The sequence below is a fragment of the Hermetia illucens genome, chromosome 3 (genome assembly GCF_905115235.1).
Source record: "Hermetia illucens chromosome 3, iHerIll2.2.curated.20191125, whole genome shotgun sequence".
NCBI classification, from domain to species: Eukaryota; Metazoa; Arthropoda; class Insecta; order Diptera; family Stratiomyidae; genus Hermetia; species Hermetia illucens.
Genome location: NC_051851.1, coordinates 10,808,529 through 10,824,886, shown reverse-complemented (window position 1 = coordinate 10,824,886; position 16,358 = coordinate 10,808,529). Strand labels below are relative to the sequence as shown.

Sequence of the window (16,358 nt, the reverse complement as noted above, 5' to 3'; positions counted from 1 at the left end):
TTGTGGAAAATTTGCCGAATGAGATATTCTTGTTTATCTCAATCTTTTTGAAATAAAGTTTCCAAATCCATAAGTCTTACATTTATCTTTTGAACATTTAATCGTACAAAAAAATTGATGCACTTATTGTATCTTCCAAGTTCAGACTGCAGTACCCGGAGAGCACGATCTGAGCGCGTCCAGTTTTCAAGGATTTTCAGTTTCTTATTCGCTTGTGAAATTACCGCATTACAATGGTCATTTGCGCGATGATAGTGTACTCTCGAAACTTTACTCTCGCGAGAGTAATTCCCAATTTTCATAGAATTCACTTTAATATAATAATGTGTGTTTTAACCTATTATAACTTTGTTGACAACAGTAGGATTCCAAGGAAATTTATGGGAATGGCGGATCATGTATCATGATCCATACATCATACATCATCTATCATGTATTATTTCGCGTCATTCTTTAATCTTCTTTTTCCTCCTATACAAAACTGGAATGATATCAACTTTATCTGCTACTATGAAGCAGTGCTTCAACTTCGTGAAGAGTTTTCCCAAAAAAACATATGCATTTCATTAGTTTTCTTTATGGTCTCCAACATTCAATTTGTGGGTTTTAAGCCTCGAAACTGGTATTCAATCTCAAATAGGAGCGAGTACCATAATATGGTGTGGCAAGGCAGGATTTGCGGCATTTGAAATTTATTTCGATTGATGCGGCGATTGCCGCCCAACACCAGTCCATTTTGAACATGTACTTGTCTGGCCCTAAAACTAAGGACACACGAGAGGTCGTGTGGTCTGAAGAGGCTGTCCGCGCGTTCGATAAATCCCGACAGCAACTGGCTGATGCTACACTCTTGGCATTTCCTCTGCAAGATGCACCCCTAGCCGTTTTTGTTGATGCCTCTGAGACCGCAGTAGGTGCCGCTCTTCACCAAAAGGTGAGTCACGTCTGTAGCCGTTGAGCTCCTTCTCTAAACAGTTGAACCCCGATCAATGGAACTACACTACCTACGATCGCGAGCTGCTCGCCGCGTACTTGAGTATCAAATACTTCCGCTTCTCCCTAGAAGGCAGGCCATCCACAGTGTTCACGGACCATAAGCCTCTCACACATGCTTTGAAACAAAAGCCCGGCAAAGCGTCTCCTCGTCAGCTTCGACACCTGAGCTTTATAAGCCAGTTTACGTCAGACATCCAGCACGTGTCCGGCAAGGACAATATAGTTGCTGACGCTTTGTCTCGTGTCTCCGAGGTTAACATCCCCGCCTCACTCGGCTCCTCGGCTATTGCCCAGGCGCAGATGAATGACGCAGTACTTCAGAGCCTCAAATCCAACCCCAAATACAAATTTCGGAAGTTGCGCATCTTTGGCTCGAACCTCTCTCTCTGCTGCGAAGACTCGGGAAAGGGACCTCGGCCATACATTCCGGCCACCTTTCGCAAGGAAGTGTTCCACGCGGTTCATGACTTAGCGCATCCAGACATCAGGTTAACAAATCGGTTAGTCACAGAGAAATACTTCCGACCCTCCATGAACAAGGATGTCAAATCTTGGGCCAGAGAGTGCATCATTCCAAACAATACACCTCGACATAGTAGGACCTTTGCGAGACTCGCACGGTTACAAGTATTGCCTCACAATCAGCGACAGGTTTACGCGATGCCCTGAGGCAATACCTCTGAAAGACATTACGGCACCATCTTGTGCCGAAGCCCTCTGTCGAAAGTGTATACCTCGCTTTGGCGTCCCTGCAGTGGTCATCACTGACCAGGGAATACCGTTTGAGTCCACCCTTTTCTTAGAGTTAGGCAAACTCCCGGGATTTAAATGCCAGCGGACTACTGCATACCACCCGCAATCCAATGGGATGCTAGAACGTTGACACCGGACGCTGAAAGCCGCATCAAGGCCACTCCTCCCACCCAACACTCGTCCGCACCTCTCTGTGCGTCCAAGGAACTGGACACGTGTCCACACGTCCTGGTCAGGACGGATGCCGTCCGTAAGCCGCTGAAGCCTCCTTATGAAGGCCCGTACCGCGTTCTCGAACGTGGAGAACATTTCTTCCAGCTCGAGATCGGTGGACACAAAAAGGCGGTCTCCCTGTCCAGGCTGAAGCCCATGTACGCCCCAAAACAACGGCGCGTTCGCTTCAAGGACTGATGGGGAACACAGTTCCGGATTCGGTCGCTGAAACCCCTCGGTTTCATCTGGGGACGGAGTAATGTGGCGCGGCAGGATTCACGGCATTCGAAATTTATTTCGAATGTTGCGAATGTGAGCGGTCAGATGACACCACCGGCGCTCTCCACACATTTTTAGAAACCAAAATGGCATTTCCCAATTAAAGTAATAATTGGTAATATGCATGTACAGTTTTTGTATCGCTAAGTTATACCATTGAATGGTACTACTTTTTGAAATTGATTACTAAGGTGATCACCATAAGAATGAGAGCAGCTTTTAAAATAAACTAACCTCTCGGTTCGACAAAGAAGTAAGGGTTGAACTCGTACACATCCAAGGTCGGATTATTATGGGGGATTGATTTTTGGACATCTAACTTCGTTCATATATACAAATAGAATCTGAGCAAGATAGGTCCGGAAACCGTTTAGCAAATGAGTAGCGAGAAAAACCATTGCAGCATAAATGACCGTGTAACATCAACGCATCTCAGGGAGTAGACACTTTTGTTTGACAAGTCCCCCATTAGCATAATAACTTTCCTTTGGATTGGTGATTTGGATTCAGTTAAAGTATTCCCTACTTATGTGTAAAAGCGACTAAAAGGGATGGATATTTTGCAAATTTCTAAACCAACCCAATTGGGAGTGTACTTACCTTATATGGTAATCGTCTACCGAATACGGACTTGGTTGGCTTTTGGAATTGTAGGGTAATGGTATCTAGAATGTTCATCTTCTTTGAATTAAGCAGGAAGGATACCGGTGTGAGCAAAGTAAAGTGGTGAGATACTGGAGGACAGAACTTTTCTCTTTCGCGTCACTGCATTTTTCTATTTTGGAAAAATCTTACGGCAGTAGATACAAATTTGGTGTCGAATTGATGCTGAAGAAGTGCGAGGTTTGTTCTTTTGATCTGACCGTAGTTTCAGGTAGGATCTTGATTGCGAGATTCTGGACGATGGTAATTAAAGCTTTTGTGGCTGATATAGTGATTAGATACTAGCGGTGTGTTCGGTACAAAGGAGCAAAATGAGAAACTGTACCAATCCAGGAGAGGCATTCTGAGGCTTGTGGTCCGGACTCGCACGGTTACAAGTATTACTTCACTATCATCGACAGCTCTACGATATGATCTGAAGCAATGCCTCTGATTGACATTACTGCACAATCTTGTGCTGAGACCCTGTGTCGAGAATGGATCCCGCGTTTTAGTGTACCAGCCGCAATCATCACGAACCAGGCAATACAATTTGAGTCTACCATTTTCTCGGAGTTACGTAATCTCCAATTCTCAATCGTATAACATCTGGAAAGGTTTACGTTTTTTGAATCCAATGGAAAGTCATGTTAACATGCAGTTAGGGACTACTTCTCCAAACAAAAATTAAATTATCTCGGTCATCAGCTCTTTCAAACGAAGTAAAGCTGCCGAATTGATGGCCATGCCGCAAAACTGTTCCTTCTGCAGAATTGTTGCTTCAATACACAAAACTGAGACCTTTTCCAAGAGGGGAAGACGAAAACGATCGTCCAGATTCAAAAGTCGTTTTTAGTGTGGAGCATAGACTGGTGTTTAGATCTCCGCTTCACCAGTTCTTCATCGACTTCGGCAGCGTCAGGAGGGACCCCAAAAAACCTAGCCATTAACAGGGCGACAGGTGACGGCACAAAATATTCCTTGCTGCATCGAGGTAAAGCTCCGGAGGAATCTCGAATCCAAGTTGGAGTACCACAGCTTTGCATTTGGTCACCAATACTTTTTTCTTCTCGGGGTCAGTAACTTTAAACTTCGCTATTTCACTGAAGATATCCGCTTAGTCTCATCGTGTCATGGATTTTAATAAACTGACCCTGAATTGAGAAAGGGAGGCAAGCACTCTGTGTATCGAGCGTCCGTGTCAAATGGCTTGTATATTTGGGAAGCAGTCATGGCAGCAGTTGTTATTCGGAGAAAGTTTGATCAAAGCATAAGCAGGACGTAGTAGCAAAAACGACGTAGTAGCCGTGTCCGCTGTGGTCAAAAAGGTGTGGGGGATTTTATCTGCAATCTTATGTGTATATTAAATCGATGCAGAAGTCATTAAAACCTCACGATTATTGGCCTCTGCAGATGATATTGATATCATGAGTATGAACGAGTGTGCCTTAAACGAAGCTTTTTTCCAAATTGTTTTCTCAGTCAAACCATGAACCTAAGTTGCGACTATGTAATTGTGTCGCCAAATCCATTTCTTGACTTATTTTTCTAAGTTAGTTGCAACTCATTTAGTGTGTGCTGCCGTTTTTCTCGAGCAGCTACCACTCCCTTGAGTCTTGTCCCTTGTGTTTGTATATGACTCCAGTCAACCAAGAGCATCAGCCAATACCTCCGCGCCGAAGAATAGAATGGACTGCGTTGTGCTGACAAGGAGACATTTCCCAGTAAATGTAGGACCCTAACGTTTGTCATTAGTCGACTTAAGACCGAAACTTCAGTTGTAGCCTTCTACGCTGGGTCGAAATTCTCTTTTTAGTTTTGGTTTTTTTCCTGTAAAAGGTTGAAACCATGAGCAATCATCGATTCGCTTACCCTTCGCATCAATAAGCTGCTTTGTGCCTGTTCAACAGTGTGTCCGGCAAAAAAATGGCGCAACATTATTTCTATAGCCAATTAGGTGCGACTATTCTGTGTTGCCCGCGACATGATCTCCAACTTCTCAGAGATGATGACCGTAAGAGATACCGCGGCATGTGGAATGAATTAAGCTGCATTGCATCCATGACCTCCATGAAAGTATCCACCGGGAATCTCCTTATTCTAAAACCAAACCGTCCCGGAGATAAGTCTCCGTCGGCACGTATCGCTTCAGCGGGTCTACTCCTAATGAGCATCGCATGCACTTTACCGGCCGTGTCAAGCGTACAAAGTGGTCGATATGCAGACGGCAGCTCAGGGTCTTCTTTTCTTTTACTGATCAGTGCACACTCCGCCACCTTTCAGCGGAGATGGAAAATGCCCTCTCTCAGGCAAGTACTAGATTCGTCAAGCAGTAGGTTTGCCCGGTGGTGAAACACTAGGTTAAATACATCTGCCTGGTTTTACCATCGGGTTCCAGCGCTTTTTTGTTCTTCATAGAGAGTATTGCCTCTTCCACCTCTTTCATGGTGAAAAGTGGGTACTCCATAGTGCCTTCCACACTGTTGTCATCAACCGGTACGTGGTATGCAGGGAATAATGCCCCTACCAGTTTATGACCGAGTCTTCACTAATCACCTTTCAGTTTTTCGATTAGAAGTTGCCAGCCGGTAGCTCTGTTTTCGTTTATCGCGTTGCGAAGTCTTCTTTAACCTGATCTATATTCTGTCATTGTGGTGAATGTCTGCTCCCGGTCGTATTCTCCAACACTTTGACGAATTTCCCGATGGTCACCAATGTTATACACGCAAGGAGAGTGCCGGGCTGTTGCATCCGATAATTAGTGGTCAACTAGTTGACGCTATATATCGGTATACACCAGCTCGTATGAAGACGATGTATTGATGGTTGCTTGCCGAGAAGTCTTCCAGAAATCGCTAACCTTTTGCCAATGCCACAAGGGGGCATGTCAGTAATGCTTCTTTGACATCCTGGGTGCCCGAACGTTGGCGTTGATCCAGTGTTTAAAACTAGGAGTCCCATTCTCGACACCATTTCGAGGATTCGTTTCCCCCTACAGTGTGAGTGAGGTATAAAACCGCGCCCAGACTCTGGTTGAATCCTGTGAGGAGTTGCCAGATCTCCCATCAGGCGCGACCCCAGGTGGCGGATAGGGGCATACCTATTGATGTGTAAATATGTGTTCATGCACTTTTCTTTTCTGACTGTGTATGGACTAGTGTTTGCTCATCTCTGGTGCGTGGACTAAAATGGCTATGGGAAGGATACCCAGAACATAAAACCATCATGGAAGACGAGAGAAGGAGTAAACTTACGGTGCAGGGGCTCGGAACCCCAGTACCGGCGGCTTTTGGGAGTGAGCAAGCGGGCTCCCGGTCGTCGATATCCCTCGACCGCAGTGCCTCGGTGGTGGACAACTTGGCCACCTTGGCATATAATGTTACAAGTGAATTGGATCTGGAGAAGGAAGTGTTCAAGCGAAGTACGACTTTACCGAGAACACCAGTAGCAAGAACAACCAAGGATGAACTGAAGATGGATCGTTGGACGACAAAAACTGTAACAACACCCACAGCATATGTTCAAGATGCGCGACAGCAAGAGGTGCTGCAGGAACAAGATAAGGATCCATTCAAAAGAAGCTCATCAACTTTGAGATCTCCACCAATGCTAAAGGCGATGAAGGGAAAAGTACAGGTAAGATTAATAACTGGTAAAAGTGAAACAGCGTATAAAAGGAGTAACCCTGTCGGGGCTTATAAGGAGCGGAGTCCCGATCCGGAGGAATTACCCTTCACCCAGCTTGGGGCAAAGATAGTTGAGCTGTCCCAGTTTATCAAGGACAAGCACAACGTGCACCAAGCCATAAAGAATATGGTGAGGGCCATTAGAGTCCTCTATAATAGATCACAGATGGAGGAGAAGAATAATAACAACACGCCGAACCCCGCTGTGCCAACAGTATCACAAGCGACCCAAGTGACGCCTAACCGTACTACCATCGAATCCCAGCGAAATAAGCGAGTACGTGAAAAAGAGGGGGATCCTTTAAATAATCAGCAGGCGCCTAAGTGAAAAAAAGGCAGACAGGACACCCTGAAAACCAACACCAACAGTTCAGAAGGAGGAAAGCATACAGCGAATCTAGGAAACTCGACCAGCGTTGCGAAGCCCAAGACGAACGAAAACGATGGATGGCCTAAGTAACCAACAAAAAAGCGAAAAGCAAAAGTGCGAACTCGTCCAGATCCGATTGTTATCTCCAGTAAGGGCAATCTGTCCTACGCGGAGATACTCAAAAAGGTCAAAGCTGATCCCGACCTAAAAGATCTGAGCGGAAATGTGAACAGAATCCGAAGAACCCAGAAAGGGGATCTCATGTTCGAGCTGAAAAGATCCAGCGGTGGCAAAACTGATGACTTTCGCACTCAAGTGAAAAACTCACTTGGGGAGAATGCCGCAGTGCGTGCCCAAAAACATGAGATCTATATACAATGTAAGGATCTCGATGAAGTTACATCGAAAGGAGAAATTTGTACTGCTCTGAAGGAGCAATTCAAGTTGAAAGAACTTACAGAGGAGTCTGTTGTCGGTCTACGGAAAGCCTATGGTGGCACTCAAACGGCCACCATACGAGTGCCAGCGGAGGCAGCGCAGATGTTGTTAGCTGCCGGAAGGGTTCGGATTGGATGGGTTGTCTGCCGTTAAAGGGAACAAATTTCACTGAAGAGGTGCTTTAAATGCCTTATGTTTGGGCACTTCGCGAAGGCATGCACCAGCAACATTGATCGGTCCGATCGTTGCAGAAGATGTGGGGAGAAAGGCCATATTGCCAGAGAGTGCAATAGGGACCCCAAATGCCTATTGTGCGTAGCCAAAGAGGGACAGGATAACCGGCACATTGCCGGAAGTGCCAAATGTCCGGAATTTAGGAAGGCGCTCACTGCAATGAGAAAATGAGGTTTATTCAAATAAACCTCAATCATTGCAGGGTCGCTCAGGATTTACTTGAGCAGACCACGTTCGAATCTAAGATGGAGGTTGCCATCATAAGTGAACCATACAGAAACCGCCACAGTGGCGTATGGGTCACAGATTCGACTGGTGGAGCGGTGATACTGGCTTGCGGTCGACAGGCCATACAATGTACTGCAAGTCAGGCAGCCAGTGGCTTTGTGTGGGCGAAAATAAGTGGTGTATATGTATACAGCTGCTACGCCCCACCAAGTTTGACACTGCCTGAATTCGAGCAAATGCTTGATAATCTTGTTCTCGACGCAAGGGGACGAAGTCCAAAGGTGATTGCTGGTGATTTCAATGCTTGGGCCCTAGAGTGGGGTAGCAGAGAATCAAATGCTAAGGGGCGCAGTCTATTAGAGGCTTTTGCGCAGCTGGACATGGTTTTGGCTAACGAAGGCGCCGTAAACACCTTTCAGAAAGGGGGGTCAGGGTCGGTTGTAGACCTGACCTTTATCAGCCCTGCGCTGGCGCGTGGTATGTCCTGGTGCGTCAGCGAACGCTACACCCACAGCGATCACCAGGCAATCTTCTTTGAGACATGTGTCGAGCCACAGGGCAAAGAGCTATCATGCCCGAAACCGAAAAAGGTTTCAGGCTGGTCTGCAAAATCTTTGGATGAGCAGACCTTCATACAGGTGTGGTTAGATCAACCTGATAAGGCAGGCGCCTCTACGGAAAGAGCCGTCCATCTGGCTCAATGCATCGCCAAAGCATGTGACGCGTCTATGCCTAGGAGGTGCTCATTCCCCAATAGAAGACCAAACTACTGGTGGAATGATGAACTGACCGGTCTTCGATCAGCCTGCCACCGAGCCAGAAGAGCGGCTCAGAGGGCGGTAGGTAGAGTCGATCAGGGGCAGAAAGAGTGCGTCTATAAGGCAGCCTGCAAAACCCTAAAGCTCGCCATCCAGCGAAGCAAGACAAAATGCTTTAAGGAGCTCTGCTCAGAAGCGGACATCAACCCGTGGGGGAGTGCTTATAGAATAGTGATGGGACGATTCAGAGGCCGCCCGTCTCCGCAGATCACGTGTCCCACCCTCTTGTTGAAAATCATCCAGGGGTTATTCCCCCAGCAAGAGGACAGCACCGACATATTCCAACCACCTCTGAATGTGACGGCAATTCCTCCAGTCACCAGAGACGAGCTGCTGGAGATCTGCAGCAGAATAGGAGACAATAAAGCGCCGGGCCTGGACGGAGTGCCGAATAAGGCCCTTAAGCTTGCCGTGAAATCCAGGCCGGACATGTTCGCTGAGTTGTTTGAAGCGTGCATGTCCGAAGGAATATTTCCGGCGGCTTGGAAGCGACAGAAGTTGGTACTTCTGCCTAAGCCTGGTAAACCTCTAGGTGAACCATCCTCATACCGACCCATATGTCTTTTGGACACGGTGGGGAAAATGTTAGAGCGGATAATCTATAATAGATTACTCCCGGTCGTTGAGGGCCAAGGCGGCCTTTCAGATCGGCAGTATGGGTTCCGTAAAGCCAGATCAACCATTGATGCCATCAAATTGGTTACTGGTTTGGCCGAAGATGCAATTCACGGAAAGGGTAGTACCAGCAAATATTGCGTGGTAGTAACCCTGGACGTGAAAAATGCATTCAATTCGGCCAATTGGAACCTAATACGCAAATCCCTAGCGAAGATTGGTATTCCCGCCTATCTCGCTGCTATCGTCGATAGTTACTTAACTGAAAGGAGGCTATGGTATGACACTGATGACGGACCGCAGGAGTACGTTGTTTCCGCCGGTGTCCCACAGGGCTCCGTATAGGGCCCACTACTGTGGAACATCATGTACAACGATGTACTTAATCTTCCCCTTCCGGAGGAAGCCACAGTGGTGGGTTACGCTGACGACATAGCACTGGTTGTTGTCGCAAAGCATCTTGAAGATGCTGAGTTATACTCAAGCGAGGCAATCAGTGCTGTCAAATGCTGGTTGGAGAGCTCTGGTTTGACGCTTGCGGAGGAAAAAACAGAAGCGGCCCTCATCACGAAGCGCCGGAAGAGTAATTACGCTTGTGTTAGAATCGGGAATCATATCATCACTTCCAAGCCGACCATCAAATACTTGGGGGTGGTGATAGACAGGAAGCTCAGCTATAAGCAACACGTACAGTATGTTTGTGATAAATCATCCAAAGCTAGTATGGCCCTGGCCAGGATGATGCCGAATGTGGGAGGGCCACGGCATACCTCTAGGTTGCTTATAGCCAGGGTGGTGACCTCGATCATGCTCTATGCAACCCCGGTTTGGAGGGAGGCGTTGCGGATGTCAGGGAACTGAGTTCAGTCTACAGGAGGACAGCCCTGAGGGTATGCTCTGCCTTCAGGGCTGTGTCAGATGATGCAGCGTTCGTCATCTCTGGAATGATGCCGATTGACATCTTGGCAGATGAGATGGCGAATATATACAATGCAAAGCCAACCTCTTCCTCATCGCGGACGAAGAACGCTGAGAGGGAGAGATCCATAAATAGATGGCAAGAGCGGTGGGAATGCTCGGGAAAGGGCCGGTGGACGCACAGGCTCATTCCTGCCATGAAGGAGTGGTTGGAGAGACGACACGGTGAGATTAATTATAATCTCACCCAGTTTCTCACGGGACACGGAGGATATCTCCAATACCTTCACAGGTTTAAATTGGAGACCTCCCCCGATTGTCCAAATTGCAATGGAGTCCCAGAGGACCCAGAGCATGTATTCTTCCACTGTCCGAGATTTGTGAAAGAAAGGAGGAATCTAGAGGAGACTCTAGGAGAGGTGCTGGTACCAGAAAATCTGGTACCGAAAATGCTAGCACATCAAGAGAATTGGGATGCGGTCAACTCCACGATCGCATCTATTCACCATAAATTGCGAATGGCAGAGGGAAGGAGAAAAGCGCGGTCACGTGCGCCGCGTATAGAAGAAAGGTGACAAAGCTAGAGTGAGCTGACTCCGCCCCGTGATGTAATACCTTATGGTGGTTCCGCGGGGCAGGGAGGGAGTCGGGGGTGGTTTTAGTGGGTAAAAATCCCACACGCTGGTGTGTCCAGACCAGTGTCTTTTTGAAGATTTCCACCTCCTCAACAAAAAAAAAAAAGACCCTGGTTGAATCCTGGTGCCTGGGCGTGTATAATTGATGACATACGAGAATTTCTTCTTCAGTATATCCAGAATTCCAATTAAAGATACATTATTGAGGGTAGGCGTCACCGGGAATTTCTCTGTATCTTCTTATTATAAATATTTTATATTCATTTGTGAGCTTGGTTTATCCAGCAATCACTGTCAAGCGGCCAGTAAGCTTGGGGTTTTGTAACGAAAAGATGGTAAATTTCTTGAGATAAAGCGTAGAAGATGATACAAAGGTTCGAAGGAGACGATGAGAGTTTAGTTGAATTGAATCATGGAGTATAGATAAATTGTTGGGGAGTATCACCGTTTATGAACGGGTATATACATTTGATTAGTTCCAATTTGGAGGGTTCGTCATCCAGTCTTAACTTGCAAAATTTTCCATATTTAAAGCACGTGGATGCCGGTCGCCTGCTGTTACTTGGAATCATCAATAACTTCAAAATATTCTCAAGTACATATGAGGCAATGACCAGAAAGTGTTCATATGATTTATTAGCCTAAAACGCCAAAATCTCATGAGGTAATCCTCCATCAAAATCATCCAAACAATAAAACAATTAATTATGGAAAGATCAAATCAAATTTCTCTGAGTGTCATTGATCATTCAAATTATTATGAATTACTGACGCATCTTTAATGTAAAATTTACTACATTTTCATATATAATGAGTCACGGTTTTCCCGTCATTTGTTAATATAAAAGTGAAGGGTGACCACTTACCCGTGGCGGTTTCATCTTTTCTAAAATAACGATCAATCCGCGATAACAGTATTATCTCATTAAAATTTAGATATAATCAATAATATTCAAAGAGCTCCTCTTGCCGCAGGTTAAGGTCATACTCTTTAGCGAATATTTATTTCACATATGTCCATTTGCGTCCACTCTTCCACCGTCCAAAAGATTTATTCCATCAGCCCAGATATATCTTGATGGCGGTATCGTTCCAAGGATCTTTATAGCATTTGGCATGTGAGCAGATAACTTGCTCTTCCGTGTTACTTGGGTAATTAATTTGCTAATTAGCATAGATTTGGCTAATTCATTAGAATTGCCGAATTTAGCGCATTTTGGCATTTACATGAGTATCTAAAGATGTTCAGGTTCTTGGTTATGCAATAGCATTGAAATGCGGTTGCCGCCGGTAATAAACGGCTGAATTGTCTAGTGCTTTTTGCACTTTTTGCTGCAGTTTGGGTGCAGCATTACATCTTGTCCGGAGATGAAAAGCATTCGTCAATATTCCGCAACCATTTCTCTGGTACACTCAGATTTATTTCGGGGCCCCAGACAGGTTGTTAATGCAGGTGTAAAAGCGGCTTGAGTGCTTGTTGACCTTACTACTTAGTGTTTACATGGTTTTTGCCGACGACGGAGCTAGATTGCGAGAGTGAGTTTAGCACGGGGTGATGACGAAGATAATCAGCAGCGCATCTTTACGAGCTTCCACGCCTGTTAACCTTGAAATGATTGCTAATCAATAGATAGTCAGTAATGCTCGAACTTAAATCCACAGATTGCCCAGTCATGAAGATTGCTTAGGGCCGTGGATAGTCGTTTTCTGGGTCAACTCTCGTAAGGTAATTGGGTAACTAACACTCCGTGTTCTGGTTAACTCAGTAACTATCCGTATCCGTATCAACTTACCGTCCCAGTCAGGAACATTGTAGCAACCACTAAGGACACTGCACTCGGGTCAGGACTGTCACTGTATAAACTGCACTTTGTATCACGAACTTCACCAACTAAGAGAGGAGTCACTATTAGTGCGGGCACAGTTCAGTACGACCTTTTATCTTTTTCGAGGAACTACGGATAACGAAGTTATCACGCTCAAGTCAGTCACTCGCTAGGCTGACCGGTGGTTGTGGATACGCGACTTCGTGGTACTGGGTTCAAACGAAAACTGATCTGTACTGGCACGAGGTAAGGTGTCGTTCCGTTGGCGGACACTATGTTGTCGCAGATCATTACTCCAAACCACACGGTGTTGATGCTACACGGTTTGCCATTGTTACTGGCTTTAATAACTTCCCCAACTTCTCTTGGCCACTGACTTGCTAATACTCGAATATCAATGGTCATTTGCAAATATGGTTTTTTCCGAGAATATTTCATCTGGTAACCTGTTGATTTGGGGAAACCTGTTTTTTTCGGCAAATTTTTCAGTTGTTTGGGCTACCAGTGTTCAATTTCCAAGGTAGGTGATGGCACGAGCAGATTAACGGGTTTTTGGTGGTAGTGATGGAGAAATTGAGACCCTTAAGATCTTCCTTCTGTATCAATTGTGAAGATGACTCTAAAGCAGGAGATGCTTCTCGAAATGCATTTAGCGGAAACGGAAGGACTGTTGCTGGTTAAAGGTTAATTTATGGTTTAAGGAATCTCTGGCCGACTACTATTTGGCTGATGCGATGATCAACTGCTTGATAAGTATGTTATCAGTATAGTTCTCGATCGGGAGGTTTTTCAAGTTTGAATTCCAGTTTTCTTGAATCTGACACAAGAGAAATTTTAGCTTTAAATCCTCGTCGCAATAAGTAAGCACTCCAAAATACCAGTAGGTGAGAAAATGATTTGTTTGTCTGTCCAAGCGGATTCATAAGACTGATTGTGTGTCAGGATCTGGACTGTATAAACCCATAAAGGGGGGGGGGGGGCATTTAGACAAAAATATCTCCGAGTGCTTGTACCTATGGGGATTGAGATGCTGTCGAGGGGAAGGAGGAGGCTCCCCTCTACAATCCCAATGAAAATTTGTGTCAATACCCTTCAAAAGTTGTGGCACTTCAAATAAGGGCTTTTTTAGTATTATCATGGCGGGGTTTTAGGTTTCTCGCATACTAACGAAGAAGGAGGGGCAGCGCAAGAAGAGGGCGGGGTGGGCAGAAGAACAATCTCCTGACCACATTGAAGAATTGCGGCGATCCAATGCTGGGGTACCGCCTCCCGGGATTTGACCAGGGTGATTGAGCACGATGACTTTGTCACCACGGTAGTCAAATTCTAGAACGGATTTCACTCAATACTTAGAGAAAAAATCCGGCGAAATAAACAATTACATCCGAAGGCAGAATATACGTCAAATCGGTTCGGCGGCTACGGCTAGACCACCAAGAAGAAAGTACTGCTCCCTGTCGGCCTTTTGCTAGGCCGCCGACACTTCTACGGCAGCGATTTTCTACGCCAGAAAATTTACTTTTCCAAGTTGGGCGCGAAATTCTTACTACCTACAACTAACCTGTTGGGGAGTGCCATCCATCCCCTACTCGAGGAGGGCGATCAGACTACAGGGGACCCGTCTGAAGTGGCTCTTGTCATGAAGCCTCACCGCAGGTTAGCTGGTACCATAGGAATCGCAATGGCCCTCTGAGAGCAAATAGTCCAGGAGAATTCCTGGGTAATGTGCTCTCGGTCCGGTTATTTGCGGTTGGCCCCCTTGTGGAAGTTTCATAGTGGTTGTGGTTATGACTACATCGCAGGTAGAGCTCCTTGGAGCCCATGCGTGGAGTTGCGCTGTACAACTCGGGTGCCGCACCCTTTAGAGATGTTAGATAGGCCTTGCATCGCTATGAATGCTGAACCTGCACCCAGTATAGACCAGTACCGCTGTGTCAGCCATGGCGGGGCTCTGATTGTGGTCTCCAAATCAATCCACGTCCGAAGAAAACCGTGGGATTATGCCTACAGCGTAGGTACTCATGTTCAACTCCAAGGACCTTCTTTATCTACAAGTAATAATTGACCTGGTGCAGTGAAAGCAATGGAAACCAGTGTAAAGCGAGTGTAGAAGGAAGTGTTCTTTTCGAAGTTCGTGATTGAAGGCAGACCGTCGCTGTCAGTGTAATCAAGGCTGTTAACTTTATGAACACCATGCTTTTACATCCTGAATATGAATCTGCAGCGCAATCAGACTATTTTCTCGACAAAAACCGTTTACGTAGGATATCCACGATTCAAGACGTTACCTCGCAACATACGACAACGACGAAGACTTCAACTTCATTTTAACTATTGCTACAACAAAGACAGTTTTTACTATGCCATTTTAACATAGAATTTTCTACACAATATTTACTCCGCATTTATATTTTTTATTAAGTAATACTATAAAAGTACACTCGCTGCAGGAGTCGCCAGCTGCTTCGAGAAAGGTGGCAGCTGGGTGGGGATAAGGTCGGTTCAGAGCTGTTAAAATCTTTGTGGATGTTGCGACTTCCATCTTGGCCTGCACGGACGGGGCGTCGCTGGAGATGCTGTCCGGTCAAGAGGTCGAGGACCTTAGAACAATAGTGACTTCACTTGCGGATGCAGTTTCTAAACTGACAGCGACTGTGAGTACTCTGTGTTCGGGAGGTAGATCTCGATCGCAGTCATGGTCCAGGTCTGCTTCTTGAAATGGGCGTTCAGGTTGTATTCTGAGGCCCTTAACGGCCCCAATAATTTGCTGATATCACTGTAAATTCCGAACTCCAGCGACTAAATATACCGGCGAATGCAATTTCAATGCAAAAAACTAGGTTCGCTGGTGGGTGGCGGCTACCTGAAGAGCAGTACCACGTCGCTTTACAATTTTCGAACCTCTGAGCAGATGTTTCTTTCTGGTCGATGCGGGCGCGGAGGTGTCAATTCTCACGTCCAAATACGCTAAAATCGCAAAACTTGCGACTGACTACCGCGAACTCCCCTCCCATCCGCACTTACGAAAATATCGCAACATCCCGACTGAAAGTAGTTTCTGCGAACCGGTTAAGCACGATGTGCAGCACTACATCCACACTACCGATTGCCAGATCTTCTGAAAAGGGCGTCCCCTATCACTCTAGAAGCTTGCTGTGGAAAAGACAGTTCGATGATCTTATGAAACAGGGTATATGTAGACCTTCCAATAGCCGTTGACCATCTCTACTCTATATGGTCCCTTAGCCAACAGATTACATTCATCTGAATGTTCAGACAATTCCCAACCGATACCTAATTCCTCTCATCCATGATTTCGTGCATTACCTGACAAACCGCCATGTTTTTATGGCCTTGGATCTGGCCAAGGCGTATCATCAAATCCCCAAAGCTCCTGTAGACATACCGAAAACGGTTATTTGCACACCTTTCGGTATCTTTGAGTTCACCAGGATGACATTTGGCTTGTGAACAACGCAGCGCAGACATTACAGAAATTCATCCACTCTCTCCTACGAAGCTTAAGCTTCTGTTTCGTCTGCATGAATGATGTTTTGGTGGCCTTTTCTTCCGGATTTTGGGCAATTGGATCATCTCGCGTGCATTTTTCAAGATCTCCTTGAGACAGGATTCGTTCTAAACGTTGAAAAGTGTAAATACCTACAAAAGCAGGTGAAACTTCTCGGCCGCATAGATCATCCCTGATG

General features: G+C 45.9%; 1 protein-coding gene across 6 annotated transcripts in view; it reads right to left on the bottom strand.

Moving 5' to 3' along the window:
• The window catches only part of LOC119651637 (protein pygopus-like), a 30,407-nt gene extending 17,385 nt beyond the window's left edge, over positions 1-13,022 (bottom strand). For all 6 annotated transcript variants that reach the window (XM_038055301.1, XM_038055302.1, XM_038055306.1 and 3 more), the window contains exon 1: positions 12,619-13,022. In XM_038055301.1, coding sequence (XP_037911229.1) covers positions 12,619-12,636 — 18 coding nt within the window. In that variant the 5' untranslated portion in view covers positions 12,637-13,022. The remainder of the gene's footprint in view (positions 1-12,618) is intronic.
• Between the last annotated feature and the right edge of the window lie 3,336 nt (positions 13,023-16,358).